The sequence below is a fragment of the Empidonax traillii genome, unplaced genomic scaffold, assembly GCF_003031625.1.
Source record: "Empidonax traillii isolate 1590-97213 ecotype Southwest subspecies unplaced genomic scaffold, ASM303162v1 scaffold321:size1084243, whole genome shotgun sequence".
NCBI classification, from domain to species: domain Eukaryota; kingdom Metazoa; phylum Chordata; class Aves; order Passeriformes; family Tyrannidae; genus Empidonax; species Empidonax traillii.
The window spans coordinates 312,244-338,431 of record NW_020955514.1 but is presented as its reverse complement, the minus strand read 5'-3'; the positions used below and the strand labels follow the sequence as shown (position 1 = coordinate 338,431).

Sequence of the window (26,188 nt, the reverse complement as noted above, 5' to 3'; positions counted from 1 at the left end):
TTTCCCCCTCACCTCAGACCCTTCTCCTCCCCCGCCGAGCGCCCCCAGCCCGCCCCGCCTCGCCCTCCCGCTTCTCCTCCCCGCGGCTCTCACCCTCCCGGGCTTTCAGCAGCACCGTGTTGGCCACGATGTTCTCGATCTCCATGGTCGGGGGCTCCTTCCCCTCAGGGCAGCCGGAGCGGGGGCCGCCCCTACAGCCTCCTTCGCCCTCTCCTCCAGCCCCGCCACCGCCGCAGCGCCAAGCCTTGGCTCATCCGGCCCCGCAGGACCTCAGCGCCGCGCTCGCCTCTTCCCCATCACCCGCTGCTCGCCCCGGCACCGGGCTCCCCCTCCCCGAGGGCGGAGGCGGGGAGCGGGCAGCGCCCGCCCGCCCCGGCCATGGCTCCTCCGCCCGCCCCAGGCAGCACCGCCCCGCGCTGCTCCGCCACCGCCCCTTTACCGCTATCTGGACTACAAATCCCAGCAGGCAGAGCGCGGCGGCATCAACATCTCCCTCTCGCGTGTTGCGCTCTGCCTGCTGGGATTTGTAGTGCGCCAGACCTTCCCCGCGCTCGTCCCAGAGCGGGAGGAAAGAAGAGCATCAAATATCGCGGTTGTTCGGCAGGGCTCTCGCGAGAGGTGGTGTTTTGCCGGTGCGCGTGCGGTACTGCCGGGCCCTGCTGAGGGGATCGTGGGGATCGTGGGGATCGCGCCGCTCCCGCCGCTCCTTCTCCTTCTCCTCCTGCCTCCCCGCCGCTCCCCCCCGGCTCGCACGGGGGCTGGGAGAGCTGTCCCAGAGGGCAGCGGTCAGGCCGAGGGGCAGTTCAGGGGGTTTTTCCCTCTCTGGCGCCATTTTGCTCACCCCCCTTCCCCAAGCGCTGCCCCCGCGCTCTGTGAGGGCTGAGCCGCTGCCTCCCCTCAGCCACGGGCAGCCGGAGCAGAGATGGGGAAGGCGGCGAAGAGGAAGAGAAAGGTGCCAGGGCCCTCCACAGACAAGGGCCCCGTGAAGTCGGCGATGGCCGTGGTCAAGAGCAACCCCTTCGAGGTGAAGGTCAACAGGCAGAAGTTTGACATCTTGGGGAGGAAGACCAAGAATGATGTGGGGCTGCCTGGCGTCTCACGGTCCAAGGCCATCAAGAAGGTAAGAGGACATCCAAACCAGGGAGAAAGGATGGCGTCTCCGGATGTGGGGAGATGATAAGGCTGGAGCCTTTTCAGGTGAGATGAGGGACCACCTTCGTCGTGCACCAGAGTGTCCGGTCACCTCCTTCTGCTCGGGAGGTGAAGGGGAGCTTTGGGAATGGCCCCACCAGAGCAATCCACAGGATTTAAGAGTACAAGTCTTCCCCATGCCTTGTGTGGGAATGATTCTCTTTTCAAGTTACCCACGTCCAGAATACAGTGGCACTTGTCGGCGAGCAAATACAGGATCAGAGTGCCCACAGCGTTCATTGCTTTGGGGGGGGTTGGTGATCATAGGACGTTAAAACTTCTTGATAATGGTGCAGTGTTGGTGTAATGGTGAAAGCTTGAGAGGGCACTGAGGTCTGAATGCAGGGAGAGACGTGTGGATACAAAGAAAATACCATTGATCTGGAAACAATGGGGGTAACCTTTTTTGCTCAGTGATTAAATAGTGTTGTAGAAGCATGCGGTGATCTGTCTTCTGCTCTCTTAAGTAAATCTCAAGATTTACTTAACAAGAGTAAATCTTTTTCCACCTTTGTACCGTTTTAAAATTGCCTCTTTGTTTTTCTCTGCTGCCATCACCAGCTGCCTGTCTAAAAGCTGTTATGTGTAAGGGAGAGCGTGTCCTACTCTTCATCTGGGATCCCAGCAGCCTAACTTATCCTTGGGTGAAACACTGGATTTTTCAGTGATCTGGCCCTTCAAACAAACCAGCAAAGAAAACCTCTGTAGATTCACTTAAGGCTGGAAAAAGTATAATTTGAAAATGTGCCCCTGAGATTCTCTCTGACATGTTACATACATTCTGTTGTCAAACAGATATAAAGCACTTACTGAAAAGACAAGTGCAGCAAAAGAAAATGGATAGTTTATCGTTTTGCATGTGAGAGGTGATTTTTTTAATGAATAAGAGAGGTAATCGGGTAACTGATAAATGAAAGTGCTTTTCAAGATCCAAATACATATTAAAATACATACATCGTGTTTAAGCTGCATGATAATTATATTTTGTGCAAGAAGTAAAGGTAGAACTGGCACACTAGTAGATGAAATCTGAGTTTTGGTGTCATTTACAGCCGCATCTGAAAGTTGTGAATGCTCAGTGAGGCTGCAGAGGCCTCAGGGAGGAAGCTGAGCCTTTTCCGTCGGTGCAGCACTTAGCCAGGTCCTGGCATTATGAATGACAACAGTAACTTCCCCTAAGATTAATTTAATGTTTTTTTCAATAAAGATGGATATTTTTTCAACCTAAACACAGCCAACATTTTATTTTTTAGAAACTATATAATATTTTCAGCATGAAATTATAAACTACCTTTCAGTCTTTGTTACTATTTGTCAACATTTTAGGAAATTTCATGAATGTTTTAGATCACATTTTAAGAATTGGGTTTTTTTTTTCCCATAGTAAGGTGAATCAGATGCTTGTCATGAATTAGATGACTGGCACTGAAAAGTAAACCTGTCTCCTTACTGGTACCGTAAGTAGAGCACATTGTAACCACCTCGTGTGGGTGTGACAAACTTTCTTTTAGTGTCTTGATGCCTGACCTCCCTGTGCTCAACAGCAAAGCACAGAGCTAAAGGGATGGACCCACTTGGGGTTGTTATATCCTCGATGAAAAGACCAAAAAAAGTTCAGCTGACTTTTTCTGGCTTTTTTTGCTTTCTTTAACATAATATGCTTTCTTTCCTAAGCTTCAGACAAATCAGAATTCCTTAGCAGAAAGGCACAGGTTTTAGATGGGATAAAATAAACGTGAGATACAGTGTAACATATTTTATCTTCACCTGGGCAGCTTGTAAAAGAAGATAGTGACACTGACTATATTGTGTAAGAGATCCATCTTTTTTCTCATTAATTTTTCCTTCTCTTTCATTGCATTCTGATAAATTATTATTTATGATACCATGGCAACATAAAGCTTATTATGCTGACAGGATACCACGGAGCCTTTTTTGCTTTGACTTAGAAAGTAGCTACTCTGGTTTTGGTTTTTTAATTTTATCTCCTTTTGTCTTTTTCCTTCTAGCGCACCCACACGTTGCTGAAAGAATATAAAGAAAGGGAAAAGTCAAATGTGTTTAAAGATAAACGTTTTGGTGAATATAACACCAATATAACCCCAGAGGAAAAGATGATCAGACGGTTCGCTTTGGAAAGACAGGTAAACTAGAGGACTTGAATAAAAGAAAAAGCAAAACAAAACCAAACACAAAGCCACAAGGAACACTTGACTTCTTAGGTTGAGAGTGCCCCCTTAGCAGAGGATTTTGCAGCACAATGCTTTATTTTTGATTTTATATGTTTGGAACTTATGAAAAAGGATTTTCTTTGTGGGAAATTTCTAGTTTTGTAAGACAGCTTTTTGCAGGATAAATTTCTTTGAGCACTGACATTCAAGGAAGCCAGTTATAAGCAGATTCACTGATTACTTGGTTTTCTTGAACTGCTTTTACTACTGTGATGTGTGAATTGAATTAAGAAAAGGCAGCAATTGTCAAGTGTGCTTTGAGATTTCAGTACAGCTGGAGAACAGCAGCCATTTCGTTTGCTGAGTGGAAGAGCTCTGTAACTTGCTGTCGTTCTGTAAAGTGAATTGTATGCACAGTACTCTCCTTTCTGCCTCATCATACTCAGCCTCCAGAACTGAGTAGTGTGGTATCATACTCTGCTGATAATTTATATAGCTTTAAGTCTGTTTCATTAGGACTGAAATGTAGTAATTAGAAATTGATGTTACAGATATAGATAGAACTTAAGCTTTCTTAGGTTTCCTGAGTTAGTCCATTTCTACATTAGTGTAAGAGAGACGTGATGCTCCCTCACTGAAAGTTTAATGTGTTTGAATGAAAGTATTGGCCTGGTAATGCTGTTATTCCAGTGTTGAGTTCCAGCAGAACACTGGAATAAGAATCCTCTCAACTAGTACTAAAAATACAGGCTGTGTTAATTTGTTGCCTGGGAACTAAAGATCATTTGATATTTAATGGGTGTTTTACTGTTCTTAGCAAAACTATGGAAAGAAGAACATCTATAATCTTAATGAGGATGAAGAATTGACTCACTATGGCCAATCTTTGGCAGAAATTGAGAAACTCAATGATATTGTCGATAGTGACAGTGACACAGAAGAAAGAGGAGCACTGTCAGGTAAGATGTGCCAGCTGGTGTCCCACTGCTGGTTTTGTTGTTGGTGAATGTACATCACTTGTTCAGTACTGTCTCTCAGAGAAGAAGAGTATTGTGTACTTGGTGGGAATGTTTAAGCCAGATTTGATTACTTCTTAACCACACACAGAGCAGTTCTCTGGCTTTTGGCAGGTGTTAAGTTGGACATACCTACCTGGCAAGCTTCTTTACTCTGTGAGTTTCTCAGCATAAATAGGTACCTGTATTTTGAGCCCTTTGGCCAGAGTCTGAAGTGTGAGTTTTCTGGTTGCTTTCTTGTACCTCTGAACCTAGAAAAACATGTCCCTACTTCATACAAAATGTTTGTCAGTGTAAATTATGCGTCTAATATAATCTCTTTCGGTACAGGCATTCCGTAGGGATGGGAATAATGCATGATTGGTTCAATAGTTCTAATTGCTCCCATTCACAAAGAATAGGGAGATACTGCCCCAGCAGCAGCTCTCCTACAGTCATGTTTGGATTTGAAAAGGATTCACATTCTACTTTTTTTCCCCAGCTGAATTAACTGCTGCTCACTTTGGAGGGGGTGGAGGCCTCCTTCGTAAAAAAGTGTCAAGTGGGCAGCAAGATGAAGAGGAAGAAAAACCTAAATCCAGGAAAGAACTCATAGAAGAGATGATAGCGAAATCTAAACAAGAAAAGGTGAGTTTTTAGCACTGCAGTACAAACGAACATGATTAAGAAGCTGTCACAATTCCTGTGTTTGCAGAATAGAATAGCAGTGGCACAGGAAACAGAGGAGAGAGGTGTTTAGGAGAAGAGTCTGAGCTCCTTGAGTAAAGTCTGTCTGACTTTGTAGGCATTTTGGGATATGACTTGAATTTCTGCCATTCTTTTGTATCCCCAAATCTCCCCTTCTGTTGACACCTAATTTGGTTTCTGTATGCAGCTCTTGTACCATTCAGCATAGCTCAATATTTCTGCTTCTACAAAGAACGTTTGCACCTCATAAATGTTAAATGTCTGAAATTATTCATTTGCTAAAGACAGCATTTTGGTTTTGTGCTGTGAATGCTGTGTCATGTCCATGCCAACATTACTGCTGCATTTGATTTTGTTTTGTTTTTCTAGCAAGAGAGGCAGACTCGGAGAGAAAGTGCATTAGAACTCACAGAAAAACTTGACAATGACTGGAAGGAAATCCAAACCCTTATGGCCCATAAACCCCCCAAGTCAGAGAGAAAGGACAAAGAAGTAGAAAAACCCAAGGTAAGGTTTAATTACCAAGTCTGAGAGAGGCTGCAGGCTGAGCAACACTACTGACTTCAGCTTGTTTGGATGATAAATAGGTTTTCTTGAAGAATTAAAATTGTTGAGAACACTGACTTGGTTTGAGTGCCTTCAGGGTGTTCTTTGGATAAAACAACTCATACTTGACAGCAGACATTTCCTTGTTGTAAATTGGGTTCTATCTCTACAAAAAGGGAGTGGAAATATTTTACTTTTGATTAGGTATCTTCTTTTATTATTTGTATTTTATACTAAGGGAAATAACTGTTTAAATCTAAGAACAGGTATTGTGTTGAGGTTTTTTTCTTGTAGAAATTTGGTATATCTTGCAGACCATTGTGAATTCCTGTTTATTGCTTTGCAGTAGAATTCAGTTTTTATAAGATTAGTTAATTAGTTCAATCTTACATTAAAACTGATCTCAAAGTACAAAAGTTCAAAAGTTCATATTTTGATATGCTGGGGTTTGTGTTTAAGATGTTTCATAGCATGCTGAGATTCACTGAATATCAGCATCCCTTTTTAATTTCTTTAGGCTGGACTTCTATGTAACTGAAATAGCAAAGGCTTAGCTCATGTCTGACAGCATAAAGTGAAATGCAAATTACTCTTTTATTGATTTACTCTGTGTTTTGTTAATAAACAATATTTTAAAGTTTTTTCAAGTAGTAAGTAAACCACTTTCTATTTAAGATACTGTTTTTAAATTTCTCAGTGCGTGACTGAAGTAGAGGAGGGGGGAATTCCAGGAGAATTTCTGTTCAAGTGTTCATTCCATTCCATTAACACTGAGTTGAATGCTCTTGCAGCCTGCTTTGGGAGCAGTCTTTTCCTTTTATCTTGACAGTCTTATTTCTTAGCTGTTAGTCTGGCAGGGGGGCGGCTGCAAAGCAGAATAATAAAACTTGAGATAATAAACAATCACATAAATATTTCTTTAGCCTGATGAATACGATATGATTGTTCGAGAACTTGGATTTGAGATGAAAGCAAAGCCTTCAGAAAGGATGAAGACAGAAGAAGAATTGGCAAAAGAGGAGCAGGCACGGCTCCAGAAGCTCGAGGTAAACGTTTATGGCTGAGATTGTTTTGGGGCCTGCTTTTGGGAGTGGCTGCTTATATTGCTTGACCTTAGGTTGATAGTGGCTGTACTCAACTGCAATTCATCAGGAGGTGAATTCAGGAAATCTTCTGTTTGTGTTTGTAATCTGGTATTACAACAAAAAGCCCCATAGGCTTAATATGTGACTATGGAGGTTTATGAAATGAGTCAGTCTGTCTTCAGTACAAATGTGATGTTACTTTGCTTTGCCTTTAAATGTTTTAAGTCATCCAGAGTTGAGAGCAGCTTCTAAGTCAGTGGAGTCCTGTGTTGCACAGCAGTTGAATTAATACCCTGGCAAGTCTTTTATTGTTGTCTTCTGGTGTTGCAAGAATCTTCCAGCAGTACCATGTAAATAGCTTTGCTTTGCAGAGGAACAGGAGTCTTTTGGGAAATGTTGCGTGCTACTTCTATTGCATGGAGCTCTGAGTCTTCTGGAAAGATCAAATAATTTGCTAAATGGTTCTCTTTTGGTTCTTTTAATTTTTGATTTGGTTTACTAGGGACACATGTAGGACTGCAGGGAATTCAGTACCTTCAGGTCACCTCAGAGCAGCCCAATATCTGATAGCAGAACAGAGAGCGTGATTTTTTTTTTTTTTTAAATGTTTTCTGTTCTCACCATGTTGTTTGATGCTCAGTCTGTATCTCAAAAATCTTAGGATATGGTTGTATTTGCTACAAGCTTGTTACATGTACAGGAATCAGACAAACACTGCAGAATCACAAAATGCTTTAGAAGCTTCTATTTTCTAGAAATGATGTCCCCTAAGCAAAGCAGATACTTTTAAAAAGGAGAGAACACAATGCTTCAGGTAAACTCATTTTAAAGTCTTCCAAATAAGCTAATCCAATTGACTGTGTGCTCCTATCAGATTACACTCCCCACAAAAAAATACGGTATCATCAGCTTTTTCCCATAATTTCTCAAGTTGTTGGTTGGGTTTTTTTCCAGCAACTTTTTGAGTAATCCCAGTTAACTGTTTTCTTTCTTTGATTTCCTTAGCTGTGGTATCTGAGGGATCTTCCATTTTGGTGTAGTTAGCTGACTGATGTAGAAGGCTCACATCTGTGTGCAATATTCCTTGTTGAACACAGGCAGATCGGCTGCGTCGGATGCGTGGAATAGATGAGCAGGCAGATCAAAGGAAACCCAGCCACGTGTCAGCTGATGATCTGGCCGATGGCTTTATCCTGGATAAAGATGACAGACGGTTACTGTCTTACAAGGTAAGGTTTAACGTTTCTGAATTTTCAGAGCTCTGTAAAGAGGGTAGGAAAAGCAGTTTGGAAGTGAACTGTGTGGAGACATTTAGTCCAACCTCCTGCTCAGAGCAGGGTCAACTATGAAATCACCAGTTTACTCAGAATCCCATCTGTTCTTGGAAAATCTCCAAGAATGGAGGCTGCACAGAGATGTGCACTGAATGAGGTGTGCACTGACTGTTCACTACTGTGAAAAGATTTCTCTTTGTATCCTGGTGGAACAAGCCCAACTCTGCCTCTCCTCACAGGGCAGGTGCCCAGCACCCTGGTGGCCATGGTGGCTTTCTGCTGAACTACTGCCATTTATGGATATCTTTATTGTATTTCAAGGCCCAAAACTGGAGACTGTGTTCTGTGATGTCTTACAAGAGTCAAGTAGAGGGAAATAGTTGTGTCCCTTTACTGACTGTATTCCTGCTATTGCAGTAGCCTTCTCCACTGCTGGCCTACTGGCTTGAGAGGAGGCTTTAACCCTTCTGCTCATTTTTTGAACTTCCACTGTATTTGGTAACGGCTTCCACCAAATTTCAGCCTGAGGATAAGTGGGTTTCTGAAAGAACCCTTCCCCTGTGAAATAGTTTTGATTAAGGTGGCAGAACAACATAACCTTAGAGCTGATGTGTGAGTCACCCTGACTGTGGTGCAGATGTGTGTGTGTGTGCTGATCCTCTCATCCTCTTACACACAAGTAGCAGGGGAACTGCTGTTGTCCTCAAAGGGAAGAATACAAATCATGAATATGAGTTTAGACTGATGATTAATAAAATGAGGATGGGAACAAATATTTGTATGATAGGATATTTTAACACATAGAAGGAACATATTTTTTAACCCAGAATGTTTCTGTAAGGGATGTTGAATTCTTTTTTGTATCATCTGTTAGTTTTCTCTTTTGTGCTGATTCTTTTAGTCTTCATATACTACCTTCTAGTCTTCCAGTTTCTTATAGCCCCTTGGAAATAACCTACTATTCTTATATCTGTATGTATATATGTTTTCTCCTTCAAATCCCTGCTGCTGCTCTTCACTGTTTGGTCCCTTCACGTGTATTTAAGATAGCTTTGTATGATGCTTCTGGTGAGGTGCTATCACTTAATCAGTGTTCTAACTGGCATGTTTGCTCTACTGATAGGATGGAAAAATTAATATTGAAAATGAGGAGGAAGAAAAAGAGGAGGAGGAAGAAGATGAGGAAGGTGGGGAAGAAGATAATGAGGATGAAGAAGAAAGTGAGGAAGAATCTGCTAGTGAAGATGAGGAGGATGATGCTGCAGATGGACACTCTGACCTTGAGTCTGACCTTGAGAGTGAAGAAGAAGCTGCAGGGAATAAAGAAGAGAAGAAACACAAGACAAATGAAAATGAATCACAGAATGTGGAGGAACTAGATCCAAAAAGGGAAGCTGCAAAGTCAGAGCTGCCCTATACTTTTGCTGGTAAGCAAAGGACTGATCCAGAGATACCTGTTGTCTTCAGGGGATTTATAACAACCACTCTCTTTCTCTGCCCTGTAAGATCTTACATTCATCCTTGAAGTTTTGCTTCATAGTTGTCCTCTACTATTCCAAGAGTAGCCGGTAACTGCCAGTGATCAGCCCTAGTCAGTCTTTGTGCAGTAGGAACCAGCTCTGTTTCGTCCCAGAGCTGTTTCTGCTCCTCTGAGCAGCCTTAGAATTGAAAGATAAACACAGGAGAGGGAAATGAAAATATCCAGGCTCCTTTCCGAAGGCAACCAGCACATCCAATCCAGAGTGCTACTGTTCTGCCTAAGAGAAGCCAGGGCAGTATTCTGTGATCTGTACTTAAATGAGGAAAAAGTTACTTTCCCAAGCGTTTGGACTAACATTTTTGTCAGAAGATGCTTGAAGAGGCAGATTTAATCCCTGTGATGTAACGTCACAGTATCGTTAGAGACACTCACAGTTTGACTAGGTTTGGGTCTGTGCCTAGCAGGAAGGAGAAGGCAGTTTCAAGTAGTACACTAAACATTCATTAATATTAAGTACATAATGGATCTAAGTATTGTCCTAGTGTAGATTTCTCTAACAAAAATATCTGTTGCAAGATTAAACAACCTTTCAAACAACTTCCTTAAGTGCTTGTGTTTTTCCATCCAAAGGAGATGACTTATTACACAAAGCCTTTTAAATTGCATTCAGGTTTTGCTCTAACCAGAAAGCAGTCACATTAAAATAACTCAGAAGTTATTCTAGTAACTCAAAAGCTATTCTAATAAATAACTCAAAAGTCATTAACTCAACCAGTTAGGCTGTGGAACTTTTGCAAGAAACTAAATATATGCCAGGGTTTTATTTTCTGACTTCTGTTCATAGATATAATGCTACATATATGCTGATAGATTATTATTTAAAAGGTGATTATTTAAAACCTGTGTGGTATTTTTTTTCTGAACAATAATGTTTTCAAATTGGAAATTTTGTTATGCATTCACTTGAATTAAAGATGTGAAGTTTGAGGGTTTTTTCTGGTCATTTCTTTTATTTTTTAGTTCCTGAGTCCTACGAGACATTTAAGTCTTTATTGGCTGGAAGAACAATAGAACAACAGCTTATTATACTGGAGAGAATTCAGAAGTGCAATCATCCAAGCCTTGCAGTAGGAAACAAAGCCAAGTTGGAAGTATGGAGGTTTTGTTTTGTTTTGTTTTGTTTTATTTAAAATTAACTTTGAATTCTAGAGTGAACTTTAGTAAGTGTTCAGGAAGCAGTATAGAACATAGATGTTTCTATGCTGTGAATAGGAGTAGAATCAACGAACTGTTCTTCATTTTTTAAGTCTGTATTACTGTTCTTTTGTGCTGTGTAAGAATATGTACAATGAAAAAAAAAACCCTAATAATTTTAACATGCCTCTTGCAGAAATTGTTTGGCTTCCTTTTGGAGTATATTGGAGAGTTGGCCACTCTGGATTTACCAGAGCTCAGGACAATTGACAAACTGGTTCTGTAAGTATTAAATCCTATGGATTTTTGCCCTTTTATGATTTAAAGAGAAAAGCTACTTGGAGTAAAGCATAAATGTTGTTTTTCTCAAATACTCTCTAAGGCTTGTTGGCAGCTGATAACTCTCCATCTTTACAATGTTTTGTTTCATATGTTGCTTGACCTGTTAGTTATACCAAGATATTTTCAAAACCTCAGAATGTGTGTTTTGATCAGCAAAATGCTTTTCATGGGTAGTGGATAAGTAATACCATAGATGCATGAAACTTTTGTATATTATGTTGTTTAGACTGCTGGTAAAGGATTTTAAGATTTGCAGTGACAGTGCGCAGGAAGTTGTCAGTTTGGCACTGTTGTCCTCAAATACCTGACAGGGAGTTACTCTGTGACAAGAGAGCCAAGTTTGTCTCAGAGGTACAGGCAAAGGATGAGAATCGATGGACATGGGCTGCAACGAGGGAAATTGCAATTAGATTTGAGGAAAAAAAAAAGGTCACAGCAAAGGTACTGAACGTTAAAATGAGTTTGCCAGAGAAGCTGTGAATACACAAAACTCAACAAAGCTGAGAGCAACCTGAGCCATCTTTGAAGTTGTCCCAGCTTTGAGCAGGGGTTGCATCCAGTGATCTCCAGAGGTCCCTTCCAAGCATAATTAGTCTGTGATTCCTGTCTTGACTTTGCAGGATAGACAGCTTTCTTTCAAGGAGTTATTTTATGTAGGTCCCAGCACTTTCATTCCATGCTAAAGTTGATAAGTTTTTAAAAATCAGTTATGTGCAGTGTTAGCGTTTACTGCTCTGCTGCACTTGGCAGCGAGAGCACTGACCCACTGATACTGTCCCACCTGCTGGGGCTTGTACAGCAGGGTAAACATGTTTTGGTTGGGTTCTAGAACTGAGATTTATTAATATCACTACAGAAAAAATTAACTGAAAATAATGAAAGAACTCTGACAAAATAGATGCAGATTCCAGACTACATATCCCTGTAGTCACTGCCCATAGGTCAGGAGCTGACCTAACTTACTTTGGGGGTTTCTGTCTTGTTTTCAGTAATAACTTTGCTAACCACATTGCTGCCCTACATGTTCCTTAATATTGCTTAAGAATGTTTGGAATAGTGGGCTGTTTAGTATAAGCCAACATACCACAGTGCAGTAAAATCTAAAGTTAGGAGATTCAGAAGGATGTGTTATAACCATAGCAGAGATTTGGAAGTATATTTTAAAGTCTTTAATTATTTTTTATTTAAGATTTAGAAACCAACAACTCAAAGATTATTGGACAAAGCCCAATGAAAAATAGATATCTCTGTAACTAAAATGTTACCATAATAATTATCTGCATATCAGGTGGCTATTTCTAAAAAAAGAATAATTTGTCTCGGCGAATTTGTTATTGCTGCAATGAGGTGCTTAAAAATCAGGGGTTTATTAACATCATATTAACATCAATGGTGTAATTTGATTATGACTTAAATTTCTTGTTAATAGGCCATTGTACAATCTTTGCCAGATGTTTCCTGAGGCAGCCAGTGACAGTGTTAAGTTTATCCTTCGAGACGCTGCACATGATATGGAAGAAGCGATCGAAGTCAAAGGCCGTGCAACATTCCCAGGTTTAGACACGGTAACAAATGCATTTTGCCAGCATAATCTCTTTCCATTAGTACAGAACTTCCAATAAATGCAGAATGATATTAAATTTTATTTTGAATTTCAAAATATGTAGTGAATTGTTAGCATCTGTGACTTTTTAGGTTTCTCAGTATTTTAAATGGCTTTTCTGGAGATAAGTTGTAACAAAAATCCCCATAACAACAACAAATACCCACCTCTGAGAAACAAATCACCCACACACGTTCTTCAGAACAGAAATGTGACTCTGTGATATTTCACTGCAGTTTCATAGCAGAAAATTCTTTGGTTTCCTGATGAAACTTAAATGGGTAGTTTTAGGATAAGTGATTTTTATCAGTTATGTCCTGATTTCCTTAATTGTCATAAATACAAATGTTTTAAAAAAGTGAAACAAAACAAACCCAAACGAAACAAACAGAAAACAAAAAACCCACCAAGAAACTATTTTTATAGGTATGAAAATACAACATTTCTTAGTGCTTTATATTTGATAATGGCCAAATTAGTGACTTGGAAAGAACTGGTCTTTCCTTCTTACATTAGTAATATCCCAGTTTCACTGGCCATGCTAAATGTGAGCAGATTCCTTTTACAGTGTCTGGGTAAATGGCTGTTAGGGAATTCCAGAATGGAGCATATGGAAACTGAGTGTTTTTTAGTTGTAGAAAAAGCTTCAAATACAGACCATGAGTCTAATTCAAAGGGAGCTACTTTTCTGTCTCTCAGCTTGATGAATTGCTGCTGCCTAATGGAATAATTAGACTCTTGAAAGAAACTAGACTGAAGGGTTTGCTTGGAAGACTTGGTTCTTACGGCTTGGAAAATGTTTATATTGAGTTCTTTTAAAGAGTCTTTATTCAGGATGTTTTGGATTTTGCAGGAAATGTATTGTAGAGAGCTTTTGACTTCTATTTTTAATTTGTCACTGTCACCCTTATGACACCAGTCACACTTCTGGCTTTCGTTCCCTTCACTGGACCTCTCCAGGTTGCAAGCCATCATTATCTTTTAGAGTGGAATTATATCACTTCCTGTTCCCAAAGCACTTGTTTGAATAAATGTTCCACAGACTGGTCATCTTAGTTGACCTTTCATGTGCCTACTGCGAAGCTGAAATTTGGAATGTGACATTTAGTAAACAAAAGAGTTCAGGGGAATATTTGTTTACAACAGAAGCTTCATAGAGAGAAACAGAGCTGAAACAATAAGACTTTACTTACTTCTAGGTTACTATGTAAATATCCACTCTGATAATTATCAGAATTACCTCCAGACTGATGTTTAACTTCCTGAGGCTCTTGAGAGGTCACTTGTAGCTCTTTGTTTAGCAAGACTCCTTCAGCAGAAGTGCCTAATCACTGGACAGTTCTGTTGGATGCAGCTGTTATTTGTGGGTGTGTGGCAGTGCCTGAGGGTCCTGGTCACTTCTGCCTGTGGTGAGGACCTGGTGAAAGGTGTCACAGGCCCTGTGTGGCCACTTGCTCCTGTGTTTGTGGGTGTGTGATTGGGGTGGGCTGAAGGGGGCCAGATGTTCTTGTGCTGTAAATGGGGTTGGATGGCATAGTTCCTCCTCAGTTGTTCTTTCAGCTGCCTCGCCCAACTAATGCACTGTTAGACCTATAATGGATATCCCATAAGGGATAATCCCTTTTGTTTCAATAAATAGGTTTTGTATCATGTCAGATTTCTCAAAATTATGTATATTGTAGTATTTTTGACCACTCCCTGGCAGTTACTCATTCAAAGTTATATATGTGTGAAGTCAAGGTCCTGGGATTAAAGTCTTAACTGTATTTTACCTTATTCTGTTTTGTGTGCCATCAGCTTATTTATTTGAAAATTACATCTCTGCTGTTTCCAACTTCTGACTTCTGGCATCCGGTTGTAACACCTGCTTTTATCTACATGAGTCAGCTCCTTACTAAGGTATGTCTGTGATGCTGTACCTCAGTACAGAACTTCCATTTTCTTATTTTTTCCCAGGACTCCAAATATATATGTATTAGCATTAATGTATATAGTGGAAATGGACTGAAAAGGCAGTTTAATTTAATAATTGAAAGAAAAAGTGAAGAGGAAAATACCCTTACAGAGTACAGTCCAGCTCACAAAACCATGTCTACTCATTTTTTCAAGCTATCACACAAGAATCCCTTCTATGGTGAATTACGTAGGACTAAGAGAGCAGACTGAATGCAATCTGAAGTCATTAGTGGTTTCTCCTTCATATGTTGCATTTGTTCATACTTAAGAAAAATTGTTTACTTTCGAATTGGCACTATTGGTTTTCCTCGAAAGTGTACCTAATGCAGTGCATCGAGCTCAAATATGTCCTTATTTTTCTGTCCTAATATCCTGTTTATATATTTGTTGAGCTAATTGTTCTGTTGCTGATAAGTTGCTCCGAGCCTTCTCCTTGGTTCATTTCTAAAGAACTTATTGTTTGTGGTTTAGCACCTTCTAGTGGCTAAACCAGTGCTGACAAACGTCTTAGTTCTGCACATACTCGAGAGTGAGGGCAAGGGAAAGCCACTATGGTTTTTATCTGAGATCAGAGAGAGTAATTTTACAGACCTCAAATGTTTATAGTGTAGTTATTGATACTTCATCTTTTGGGGAGATCCTGTAGTTGTGATATATAGCCTTTTGATTAGGAATATTTTGTGCTTTTATTTCTTTTAGTGTCGCATTACAACCTTGCAAGATGTTATTAAAGGGTTGTTTGTATGCTGTTTGTTCCTGGAATATGTCTCTCTCTCCAGAAGATTCGTACCAGAACTCATCAATTTCCTTCTTGGAGTACTTCACATATCTCTGCCCAAAAAACAGGCCCAGGGTGAGTTTGTTTATAGTAAATGAGTATTTATTTTAGAGTAAACTTTAGTATTAGGGTTTATCTTTTAAATTCCAACACAAATATTTCACACTGATTTCACTGTTTTTTAACAAAAGGCCAAAATCATCTGCTAGTTTAGCCAAACACAACCTTGATTTGACTCTTGGGCATCTTGTGAACTAGATCCTCTAATGTTGGCAGGAAGGAAAGAACTGAAGTTATTAAAGGCAATGAAGTCATGTTGGCCACAGTGCAGTATTTTTGCAATACTGTCATTCTAAATACCGTGTGATTGGACTGTACTTGGAAATTTATGGTTCCTAATGGATTCCTGATGAGTGCCCTGCAACTTCACAGTGAGGCAGCAGCTGATGCTGCAGACATCCTCCCTCTTCATCCAACAGCCACGTTACTGAGATAAGTGAGAGAAGTAGAGCACAGTGTTAGTTATCTGACGTGGATTTGTTGTAGTGCAACAGAGGGCAGCTATCCCCACAAGCAGGATTAGCAACAGAAGTGTATAAACTTAGCAACTTGCACAGACAGCAGGGAGAATAAAATGATCTTTTTTATATTTGCCAGTCTTTCTCTCTGACTTTTTATTTTTGATTAGTTTCTGTCTTTAAAGTTATTCTAATTCTGGGGCTTCTTTGTTGACAAGTACAGTGCCAATAATTCATTTATGAGGAACTTTGTCAGAGCATAGAAGTTAATTCTTGTGTTTGAATCACTGGCACTCTGAGTGTCACAGCACGTGGGAAGAGACGCTGTAGGCATCATATTGTCAAGTGAAAAATTCAATTACTTGTCAAACTCACATGATATCTGGGATTCAATGAGCTACAGACTATGTATTAATATTTTCGTCACTCTGGATAAGACACTTGAAGGTCTAGTTTTAACAGAGTGATGAGGAAGGTTCAGCTTCTGTCAGTATTCCAGCACATCTTCAGTAGCAATGGTAGTCTTTGCAGCTCCCTTCTTTTCCTTTCAGGATTTTTGTGCCTTTCCATGCTGGCTTTTTTTTTCTTTTGGATTCTTGAGCTACTCATGATCCCTTTTCTCAGCAAGCTTAGCACTGCAGTTTCACCTTTATTTTCTTGTGTGGCTGTCCCCTCCAGACTTTTCCCCAGCTGCTTCTCCCAGCTTAGCAGTTTCTTGTGAAGTGTGAGCCAAGGTTACACAGCTGGGCTGCATCAGAGCTAAGCCCTGGATTCTCAGAGCACCAACATCTGAACTCTTAGAAGGAGGTGGGAAGAGGTTATGGAGTGGGTGGGTTATGTAGTACTTAAACTATTTTCTCCTTTGTGAACTCTTTTAGGAATACTTGATCTACAAAGGTTTTTGGTACAGTTTAAATGGAGGATTCTGCAAAACCAGATAAGAAACTTGAAAAATATTTAGTGGTAGTTGATGATCAATTATTACTTTTGAAAAATACTTCTTTGTATCTCTGTAAATTATTTTGCACTGGTTAAATCTGCATTTCTTCTAGCAGTGAGGAAAAGCTCAGTACAAAAAACATTAGAGGCACAGTGTTGTCCTTGAACTTTCCAGTCAGTGTTGATGTTTTGAAGTTCCTGAGGTATCCAATCACATTTTTAAATATTCATGGTGGAAGTATTGCTGAGAATTGTGATGGTTAAGCTATCAGCATAGAGTATTTTAAAATGAGCCAACATGTACTTCTCTGGAATGTTGATACACTGTCACACCAAAAAACTTGGGATTCAGTTTTAACCGTAAGTAATCAGCAGATTAGAACTCCCACTGTTTTAATTTTATAAGCTTGATCCATGAATTTCTCACATGAAAAAATATATGTAATACAGTTTCATAAAGGTTTGATTGTCTGATTTAGACTTAAAAAAACCTCAGTTATTACCTGCAAGAAGAAAAGCTGTAGGTGGAGGGAGCAGGAAGGAGTTGTCATTGTTGATAGCCTTAGCTGATGGAATTGCTAATGAGATCTGCCATCCTCTCCCAAGCAAAGCAGATAATAAAACTTACGTATCTTGGTCCCTCATCTTGCATAAGCCTGTGTGGGTCGTAATCTCTCACAACTTCGGGTCTCAAACCGTAAGAACCTCCATTTAATTGTGCTGTCTTTTGGCCATGTACAAGTTCCATAGCATGTAAATAATCTTAACTTAGTTTGAAAAAAGTTTTTTAGTAAATTCCACTGCAAGCTTGCAGGACATAAGGAAAACAAAGGAAAAAAAACAAGGTCCATTGCAGAGACTGCAAATTATTTGGTCCCTTAGCCATGAAATTCCTCAGCTGCCTCTTTGGTGTTGCTCTATAAGTAGTCTCATATATCAGCTTATGGTTGGAAGAACAGGGATCCTTTAGTGGTTTCTGTAAGCCCTGCTCCAGTATCTATTCTGTGTTCCATGTTTTTCCTGTTCCTCCTTAGCTGCAGTGGGAGAGGAGTTTACAGTGTGTATCTGAGGGGCCCTGCTGTGAGCTCACAGGAGATGCTCAGTGATGAACTGCAGCTTTGGGGCTCTCCCTGCTCCAGCTCACTGTGTTTCTTGACCACTTTCTGGTCAAATGCATGTACTTATAAGTCCCTGGGAAAGTTCTGTACCTTCCCGGTCCTCTTAAGCATATCCAGTGCTCCATCCTCAGTGGCAGTTTAACTGTGCATCCTGTTTTCCACCGGGCAGGTGAACCTTTGTGTCCTCACTTTCCCCACACACAGAATGACTCAAAGAATCACTGAATGCTTTGAGTCGGAAAGGACCTCAAACACCATCTAGTTCTACCCCTCTGCCAAGGGCAGGGATATATTCTACTAAACTAGACTGCTCAAAGCCCCATCCATCCTGGCCTTGAACACTTCCAGGGATGGGGCACCCACAGCTCCTCTGGGTAGCCTATTCCAGTGCCTCACCACTCTCCTAGGGAAGAATTTCTCACTTATATCTAATCTAAATCTACCCTCTGTCAGTTTAAAACTGTTACCCCTCATCACCACACTTCCTCTGGACTCCCTTGAGCAGGTCCGTGCCCTCCTTTTGCTGGGGGTCCCAGAGCTGAACACACTCCCCCAGGTGGGGTCTCAGGAGAGAGAATTAGAGGGGGAGAATCCCCTCCCTCACCCTGCAGCCCACACTGCTTTTGGTGCAGCCCAGGATGTGACTGGAAATTCCTGATCTACTGAGTCATCCCGAGTTTGACACCTGTCAGGTCTGGGCCTCTCCAGCCTAGAGACAAGGATGTCATGTGGGACAGTGTCAAATGCTTTGTACGCATCCAGGTAGATGACATCAGTTGCTCTTTCCTTATCCACCAACACTAATCCTGCCCCAGAAGACCACCGCAGTTGTCAGGCACAATCTGCCCTTAATGAAGCCATGTTGGCTGTCACCACTTTGTTTTGCATGTGTTTTCATGTGGTTTCCAGGGGCATCTGCTCCATGATATTGCTGGACACAGAGGTGAGGCTGACCAGCCTGTGGTTCCCTGGATCTCCCTTCTTTCCCTTCTTAAAAAGGGAGGCAGTTTTTCCCCTTTTCTGATCACTGGGAACTGTGGCTCAAATACTCTGGGGAGTGGTTTAGCAGCTGCATCTTGCCAGTTCCCCCAGGACCCTTGGATGAATCAGGTCTCATGGTGTTGAGCACATTCAGGTTCCTTGGTCTCAAACCTGATCTTGTAGGGGGCAGTACTTTGTTCTCCTGGTCCCTGCCTCTGGATTCTGTGGCTACAGCACTGACCTATGATTGTACCAATGCTCCACTGTTTCCAACTGTTTTAGACAAATTTAATACTAATAAAAGTATTTTTAAGGTTATATGATTCAAAAGGTAAAATAAGTTGCTTCTTTTTCTTCAGAAAGAATGCTTAGGATTGATCTTGTTTAATGATTGTTCTTGTTTTTGCAGGCTATACTGTAGTGCATCCATTTACACCGCTAGGGAAAAATTTAGAATTGCTTTTGGTGCATGATAAGGAGGATCTGGAAAGTTGGCAGAAGCAAAGTCTGCCCTTGGGTATTGTGACCAGATTAAAGGAAACCAGCAAAACAGAAATGAATCATATCAGGTATGTAGGAACTGTGAACATAAGAAATACCAGATCACCTGCTGGATAATCTCAGTGACAGTGCTCTCGAGGAGTAAAAATAGGAGTAGTGGGTAGTTCTGCTGTGTTTTTTTATGATCCTACTCTGTAGCACAGAAAATATGCTGGGCTTTTGCCAGGACATTGTGCAGAGCTCTTGTTGGAGTGCTCAGACCTTCCATTTGGTTTTGGTACAGCTGTGAATTGATGAGAATGATGTAGAGACAGGAGGTGCTCAGTACTTTGAACTGTCAAGCTCCTCAGAATCAAATAATTGTTTGTATATACAAACATTGTGTTAGAAAGTAGAACATAAATAGTAAACCACTGAAATTAAGAAAGACCACCATTAAAACAGGGTCATTAACTGCATTAAGCCTCATTTTTCCCCTTGGGCATGTGTTATGGTATATCTCACTTCAGGGATGAGTAAGCCTTTTGTTAAGTTCTAAAAGAAAAATGAAAACCCAAAATTACTAATTCTGTTTCAACAAAGTTTTAGAACTTCAGAACTGTTACCAGAACACTGTTAGAACAAGTATAAAAGAATCTTACTCCTCATAAGTGGCAAAGACACAATACTGGCTTGTGCTCAGTGCACTGGCATAAAGGTTTGTTTCTAATAGATTTCTTGGGTATTTGCTTAGAAGGGTGATATTTTTAGTCTGTTTCTATTAATAACAATTTCTAGCTGTCACTGGTTCTATCAAGCAGTCTTAATGATAGATTCTGCTAACAGTCCCAAATTTAATTAATTCAGTTCCTTTTATTTGAAAATCCATTACAGTTTTTGCAAGTGAAATTGTTAATTTTTTTTGTGCATTAACAGGTTATCATGTCTAGCCCTGTGTTTTGACCTTATTAAAAAATGTGCAGCTCTCTATGAGTCTTTACCATCATTCCACGAAATAATGCATCCTGTCCGAATTCTCCTTACACAACATGTGCCAGTGAATGAATATCCTGAAAAAATGCAGGTCTGTATTCCTTGGAAATGAAATAATTGATATGTTTGTTTTATTAATAAATTCTGGGATCTTGGTCTGTGCTTAAACAAACAAAAAAACAAGTGTAAGGATCACTGAGAGTTTTTCAAGAGTCAGGAGTTTGCCTTTTGTGCTGTTTGAAAATAGTAGTGATGTTTCTGTGGAAAAACCAAAGAAGAGCAGAGAATGTTTAGAAAAAGCTATTTTTTCATTGTGTATCAATGCCTATTGAAGAGAATAGAACTTGGCATGTAATAATGTAGCATTCCATGAGTGACATAATTTATAAGAATAGTGTAGCCATCTGGTTGCTCTTGTACTTTTGTGACGAATCTGTAAGACTTTGGTACAACAAATAGGTGTACCAAACTGGTGAGGTAACATGTATAACTATTTTAGTAAAATTAACGTAAATATGCCTGATCAGCTACCTTGCTTAAAACATGGCAGTTGCTTATTTTCTAGCAGTGAGGTTCTAATTTTTAATCTGTCTCTTCTGAATGTAGCAAAATTGTCTTCTACTCAGAGGCATCATAAAATCACCTTAGAGAGCAGTGTTTTGTTGCATAAATGTTGCTAAATGGCCTATATTGTTTGCAATCAAAATAAAAAAAAAAAGAATAATCATTCTTAAAATTACCCTGAAAGGCAGAGTCTGAGTTAAACTGGCTTTAGTCTTGTTTTTTCCTGTTAGGTGAAACTATCTGCAGAGCTTTCTTATAGTCCATGATACCATTTAATAGACTTCCAAAATGTCCTAATGAACAGTGGTGACTTCACCCAGAAAAAGAATACATGAGGAGAATATTACTGTTGATTCAGTGTACAGTAGTGACTTACAGTGTCTTAGATGTGTTTTAAAATTGTAATTTGTTTTGCACTTTCAGGAATGGTATCACAGTGCTCTGAAAGAGCTGGAGAACAAAGTAAAACACTATACCCCGCTGATCTGTGAGAAAAAGAAGCCAGTACCATTGAAGCAGTATACACCTAAACTTGTGAAAGTGTGAGTAAAGAACACTGGGTGCAGAGGAGAAGTGCATTTAAACATTAAGATTTTGGCAAGCTGAAATGGATTTGGAAAACGGGACACAAAACAGATAACTGGTTTTCTGCTAGATTTTCTGCATCATTCACAAGGGGACAGCTACTTGGGTGGTAGTAAGGGAAAAAAAGAAAAGGAAATAGGAATTTTAAATGCAGATTTTATCTGTGGGCAAAAATAGCACTGGAAATCAACTCTTGCCCATATAATTGATAGGAAATCAACAAATTTAAAGAATGCTCTGTCAAGCACTCAAATCAGAAGAACAAGAGTGAGTAGTTCATGTGTATATGAAATATATGAAGGTAAGAATGGATGATGAGGGATCTTCTGCACCTTAGTGCCAAAAATAAGGCAGACTGTTCCATCTGCATCAGATGTAATAACCATCAGTCAGATGAAATGTCCCTTTACTTGCTCCACTCCTTTCATTCCCCCAGCCAAGCAGCTTTCAACCTTCCAACAGTAGCAGTGATAAAAAACAATGGGTCTTTCCCCCCCTTTTTTACAGAGCTTGCAATGACCATGTGCATTTTTCTGTTCTGTTTTGGAATTAGATTTTAGAAACACCACTTTAGTTTTGTAGATAATAGAACAGTATTGTGATTCAGGAATTCTGCTTCCTGTTGGCTGCTGACTTGTTTAGCCTTGTTGGTTATCTCCAGGGGCACAAATTGTCTGCTTTCTTTACTCTGGTAATTGAAGAGGGCAGCTTTCCTCCACCATGCACACTTATCCCCAAGTAACTGATCAGACTTTTTCTGTAAAGTGCATTTACAGGGAACATCTGCAAAAAATTAAAATACACTGGGAGATTCCATCTTTTTCCAGACATCTTTAGTCTGTTCAAAGAGCAGATCGTAGATGGGGGATTGAAGTGTAAAAGTTGTCTGCTGGTTGTTGGCCTGATGACGATGTGCAGTAAGAAGGTCTGGCAAGTGTTTGTCCAGTACGTTCATCGGGTGGCTCCTTATTTTGCATGAATTTGCAGGAATTAAAATACTGAGTTAGTGTTCATATAGAAACTTCCTCCTTTCTAACATGAATGAGTTGGGTTTGTTCAGGTGTTCTGTGCTCACACATTCATTCTCATTCCAGCTTAGAGTTTGGGAGAAAGCAGGCAAGCAGCAAGAAGGAGCAAGAGAGAAAGCAGCTGATTCAGAGGCATAAACGTGAACTTAAAGGAGCCATCCGTGAGATTCGGAAGGATAACCAATTCCTGGCCAGAATGCAGCTTTCAGAAATCATGGAGAGGTAATGTAGCTGTTGTTTCAGCACCAGGTTGGGGGCTGTTCTGCTCTGTGTTCATTTGAAGTGTTTTCAGCTTTCCAGTTTCATTTCTCTATGTTTTTATTTTTAAAGTATGTGTTGGTGAAATTTGAGTTGTGGGGTTTTTTTATGAGTTAATAATTATTCTCTTACTGTATTTACTTATTTTCCCCGATACAAACTTTCTGAATTTTTTTATATGTTGATTGTTTGTTTTACAGAGATTCAGCCAGAAAAAGAAAAGTGAAAGAGCTTCTTGGTAGCCTTGCTACACAGGAAGGTGAATGGAAAGCAATGAAAAGGAAAAAATGGAAGAATTAATTGGGACTGTATACAGCAGAAAACTTTGGTTTTACTGTCATAGAAAATACCCCAATTCTATGGCTTTTGAATATATTTTAATTGCATTCTTTGGATGCATTTCTTTTGAGGAGACAACATCATCAGATCTGTCTGAAAACAGGAACCTGATTACTGGGAAAATGCACAGCTTTTCATTAAGAAAATAAAAATAACACTTTTGTAGGTGGCATGCTTCTATTTATTTTAGTAATAATCAGAAGTCTGACATGTGTGTAACCAGGTTTTAGACTACCTTGAACTACACACACATTAAAAAAAGTTGTACAGCAGAAGCCTTTTGGTGCATCAGGCTGGGGACCAGTCACTGGTGGGGCTCCATTTTAGGGCCAGTTCTCTTCAACACCTTCATAAATGACTTGGATGCAGAACTCAAAGGGGTGCTGAGTTTGCTGAAGAACTAAACTGGGAGGAGCTGTCAACTCACTCCCTCGAGGGCAGAGAGGCCCTGAAGAGAGATCAGAGGATGGGATGGGGCAACCCTGGATGTAGGGACAGACTGGGGAATGAGATGCTGGGAAAGGGCCCTGTTCAACAACAACAACAAAACAACAAACAAAAAAAAACCCAAACACACAAAAGAAAGAGTCAGCAGTGCTCTCACAGCTAGGAGGGCCAACCTTGTTCTGGGGGGCATCAGGCAAAGCATCACCAGCCAGGCCAGGGAGGGGATTGTCCTTGTCCCACTCTGCTCTGCACTGTGGCAGCCTCACCTTGAATATTGTGGCAGTTTGGGGTGTCACAATAAGCAGGACTCTAAGCCATTAGAGAGACTCCAAAGGGGGGCAATGAAGATGGTGAAGGGCCTTGAGGGGGAGCCAGATGAGGAGCAGCTGAGGGCACTTTGTAGGTTTACATGACTTGGAAAGCAAGCCTGACTGACTGGCCTCAGCTTACTAGTGAATATGGTCTGATAGTTTTGCCATTGTTGCTCTTATGTGAAAGGAAGGTCTGGTCATTTGGACTACAAAGGGCTTGCACAAGCTTGAGTGTTGGCAGACCCTTTCTCATAAAGCTTCTCTTAATACAATCATATTTATGAGTTACTGTCTTGTCTCTGTGTTGCTCTTGAAACAGGGCCTATCCTAACCAGCCTTTTGACACATCTGTTATCAATTATAAATCTGTGTTTAATTAACCAAAGGAAGAAACTATTCTGCAAATACAATCAAGTCATCAGAAACAAAAAAGGAAAACTACCATTTTGCCCTTAGTTCAGGCAGCTCATCAACATCAGCAGTCCCAGAGAATAGCTGCCCTGAATAGGAGGAATACTGTGAAGAATAAGGTGAGAACAAAACTGTTCATCCAGAAACTGCGTAAATTACCTTATTTATGGCAGTATAAAAAGCTTCCTCAGCGGTTTGGTCTGGTTGTCAGCTGGAAGCAGTCTGATATTCTCAGTCATGCCTTGCAGGAGTTCTCAGCTGCCGTGGTGTGTCCATACTCAGCGTGAGCCTCCACCTTTGGCCATCAGCCCTTGCTGTCTGGAGGCACTGAGGCTGCTCCTGAGCTCGGCAGGCAGAGTTACTGGGAAGGAAAAATGGAGCTCCGTGCAGAGGCTGGGGTCAGCCTCAGGAACTCAGGCTCCTTTCCTCTTCACGTGCCTTGTAGGCATTTGGAAAAGACAAACAAAAGCTCTGACACAGAACATTGGGCAGCTTTATGGTAACTCTGAGACTGTGATGTGTTATATATTTAGGGGGTTAAAAACATTCCACTAATGTGTTCCTTTTAGTCTTCAAGTTTGTCTCCTAAGTTAAGCAGGTACATTTGCATTCTTAAATGTATTGGCTTTGCCATCTTGTTAAGTTAAAATGACCAGTTATTTGTAAAGGTTTGATTTAGGGAAAGGTTAGGTTTGGGGTTTTTTTAACTTCTTCAGTAAATTAGGAGAGGAAAACAAAAATTTTTCATGCAATCTGAACACTGCCTGAGTCTAAAATACCAAGATGAAGACTCTCTATGGCATTAAATTCTTAAAAATGTTGATATTAGGGCTAACGCTGTTGCTGTTTAACAACAGAGCAGGAAACTAAAAGCCAGAGTAAAAGAGGCATTACTTCAGTAAAAAACCAAGACTGATATAATAAAAAAGCCAGTGTTTATAAATGCGGTCTAGAAACCAAACTTATTATCTTTCAGATGTGCAATATTTTGGACTGGGAAGGAGTGGGCAATGACCTGTCTGGTTCTAGAACAGTGCAGTGTTTACCTGCAGGATTGTATGATGTGGTTGACTGCAGTTACACAGCTGGGCTCAGTGATCTGCTGAAGCTTTGGGCCAGTAGGTTTAACAACAGGAAGAGCTGGGATTTTAGGAGTTTTTTTAAATGTATCTGAATTCAGATGGTACCTGATCAGTTATATACAATGAGCAGGAGCTAGAAGAATACATGTACATATATTTTCCAGACATTAAATGATTATTCCGACATAGTCTGGTGCACCTCACAGCAGAAGTTTGCCTCCAAATGGGCTGCAATCCTGGCATAATCACTCAGTTTTCAGGGTATGTACTGAATGTGCCACATTTAATTTCTCACACCCAACCAACTATATAGAATTCTCAGGTAAACATGAGGCTAGCAGCTCCCTATTTGATCCAACTAGCATTTTAATCCTGATGTTACGCTTACCTAAGCTCCTCCAAGTCTAATCAGCTGGGGAACCATCAGAGAGATGTCACTGAGTGAAAGAACTGTATCCAAGTGCAAATACCTGCGCATCCACCCCCCTGACACAACTGCCTTGCCTTGGAGGCAACCAAAAGTATTTTCAACACTTTATTCATTTGCTTTATACACCTTGCTGGCAGATTCTTTCGTATTCAAGCCCGCGGTGATACATGTGCTCAAGTCCTGTGGTAGCCATTTTACTCCCATTTTAATTAGGCAGTTGGACACCAGGCACGGCTGGAGAAGGGAACAGTGCTCGGTGCTGCTGTCAGCATCAAACCTGACATTCATGTTCTCCGGGCTACGGACTTACAGTGTTAAGGAAGCGGTTTGGTTTAGGAACAGTTACATTTTTTACAACTTCCCTGGTCAGATACCATGAAA

At 40.6% G+C, this 26,188-nt stretch overlaps 2 protein-coding genes across 3 annotated transcripts in view; one reads left to right on the top strand and one right to left on the bottom strand.

Annotated features, from left to right (window-relative positions):
• The window catches only part of GRK4 (G protein-coupled receptor kinase 4), a 37,799-nt gene extending 37,429 nt beyond the window's left edge, over positions 1-370 (bottom strand). For both annotated transcript variants that reach the window (XR_003572067.1, XM_027891391.1), the window contains exon 1: positions 94-370. Coding sequence is in view for 1 of the 2 variants with exons in the window: in XM_027891391.1 (XP_027747192.1) it covers positions 94-145 (52 nt within the window). In the remaining variant the exon portion in view is untranslated. The remainder of the gene's footprint in view (positions 1-93) is intronic.
• A 412-nt stretch (positions 371-782) lies between these two features.
• NOP14 (NOP14 nucleolar protein) lies at positions 783-23,296 on the top strand. Its single transcript, XM_027891392.1, has 18 exons — positions 783-1,120; positions 3,201-3,335; positions 4,180-4,321; positions 4,860-5,005; positions 5,435-5,572; positions 6,535-6,657; positions 7,794-7,925; positions 9,094-9,397; positions 10,471-10,601; positions 10,841-10,926; positions 12,416-12,551; positions 14,387-14,488; positions 15,245-15,398; positions 19,289-19,448; positions 20,296-20,443; positions 21,340-21,458; positions 22,596-22,751; positions 22,988-23,296. Exons 1-18 carry the CDS (start codon positions 923-925, stop codon positions 23,085-23,087), a joined length of 2,610 nt encoding a protein of 869 aa, XP_027747193.1. The 5' UTR covers positions 783-922; the 3' UTR covers positions 23,088-23,296.
• The last annotated feature ends 2,892 nt before the right edge of the window (positions 23,297-26,188 follow it).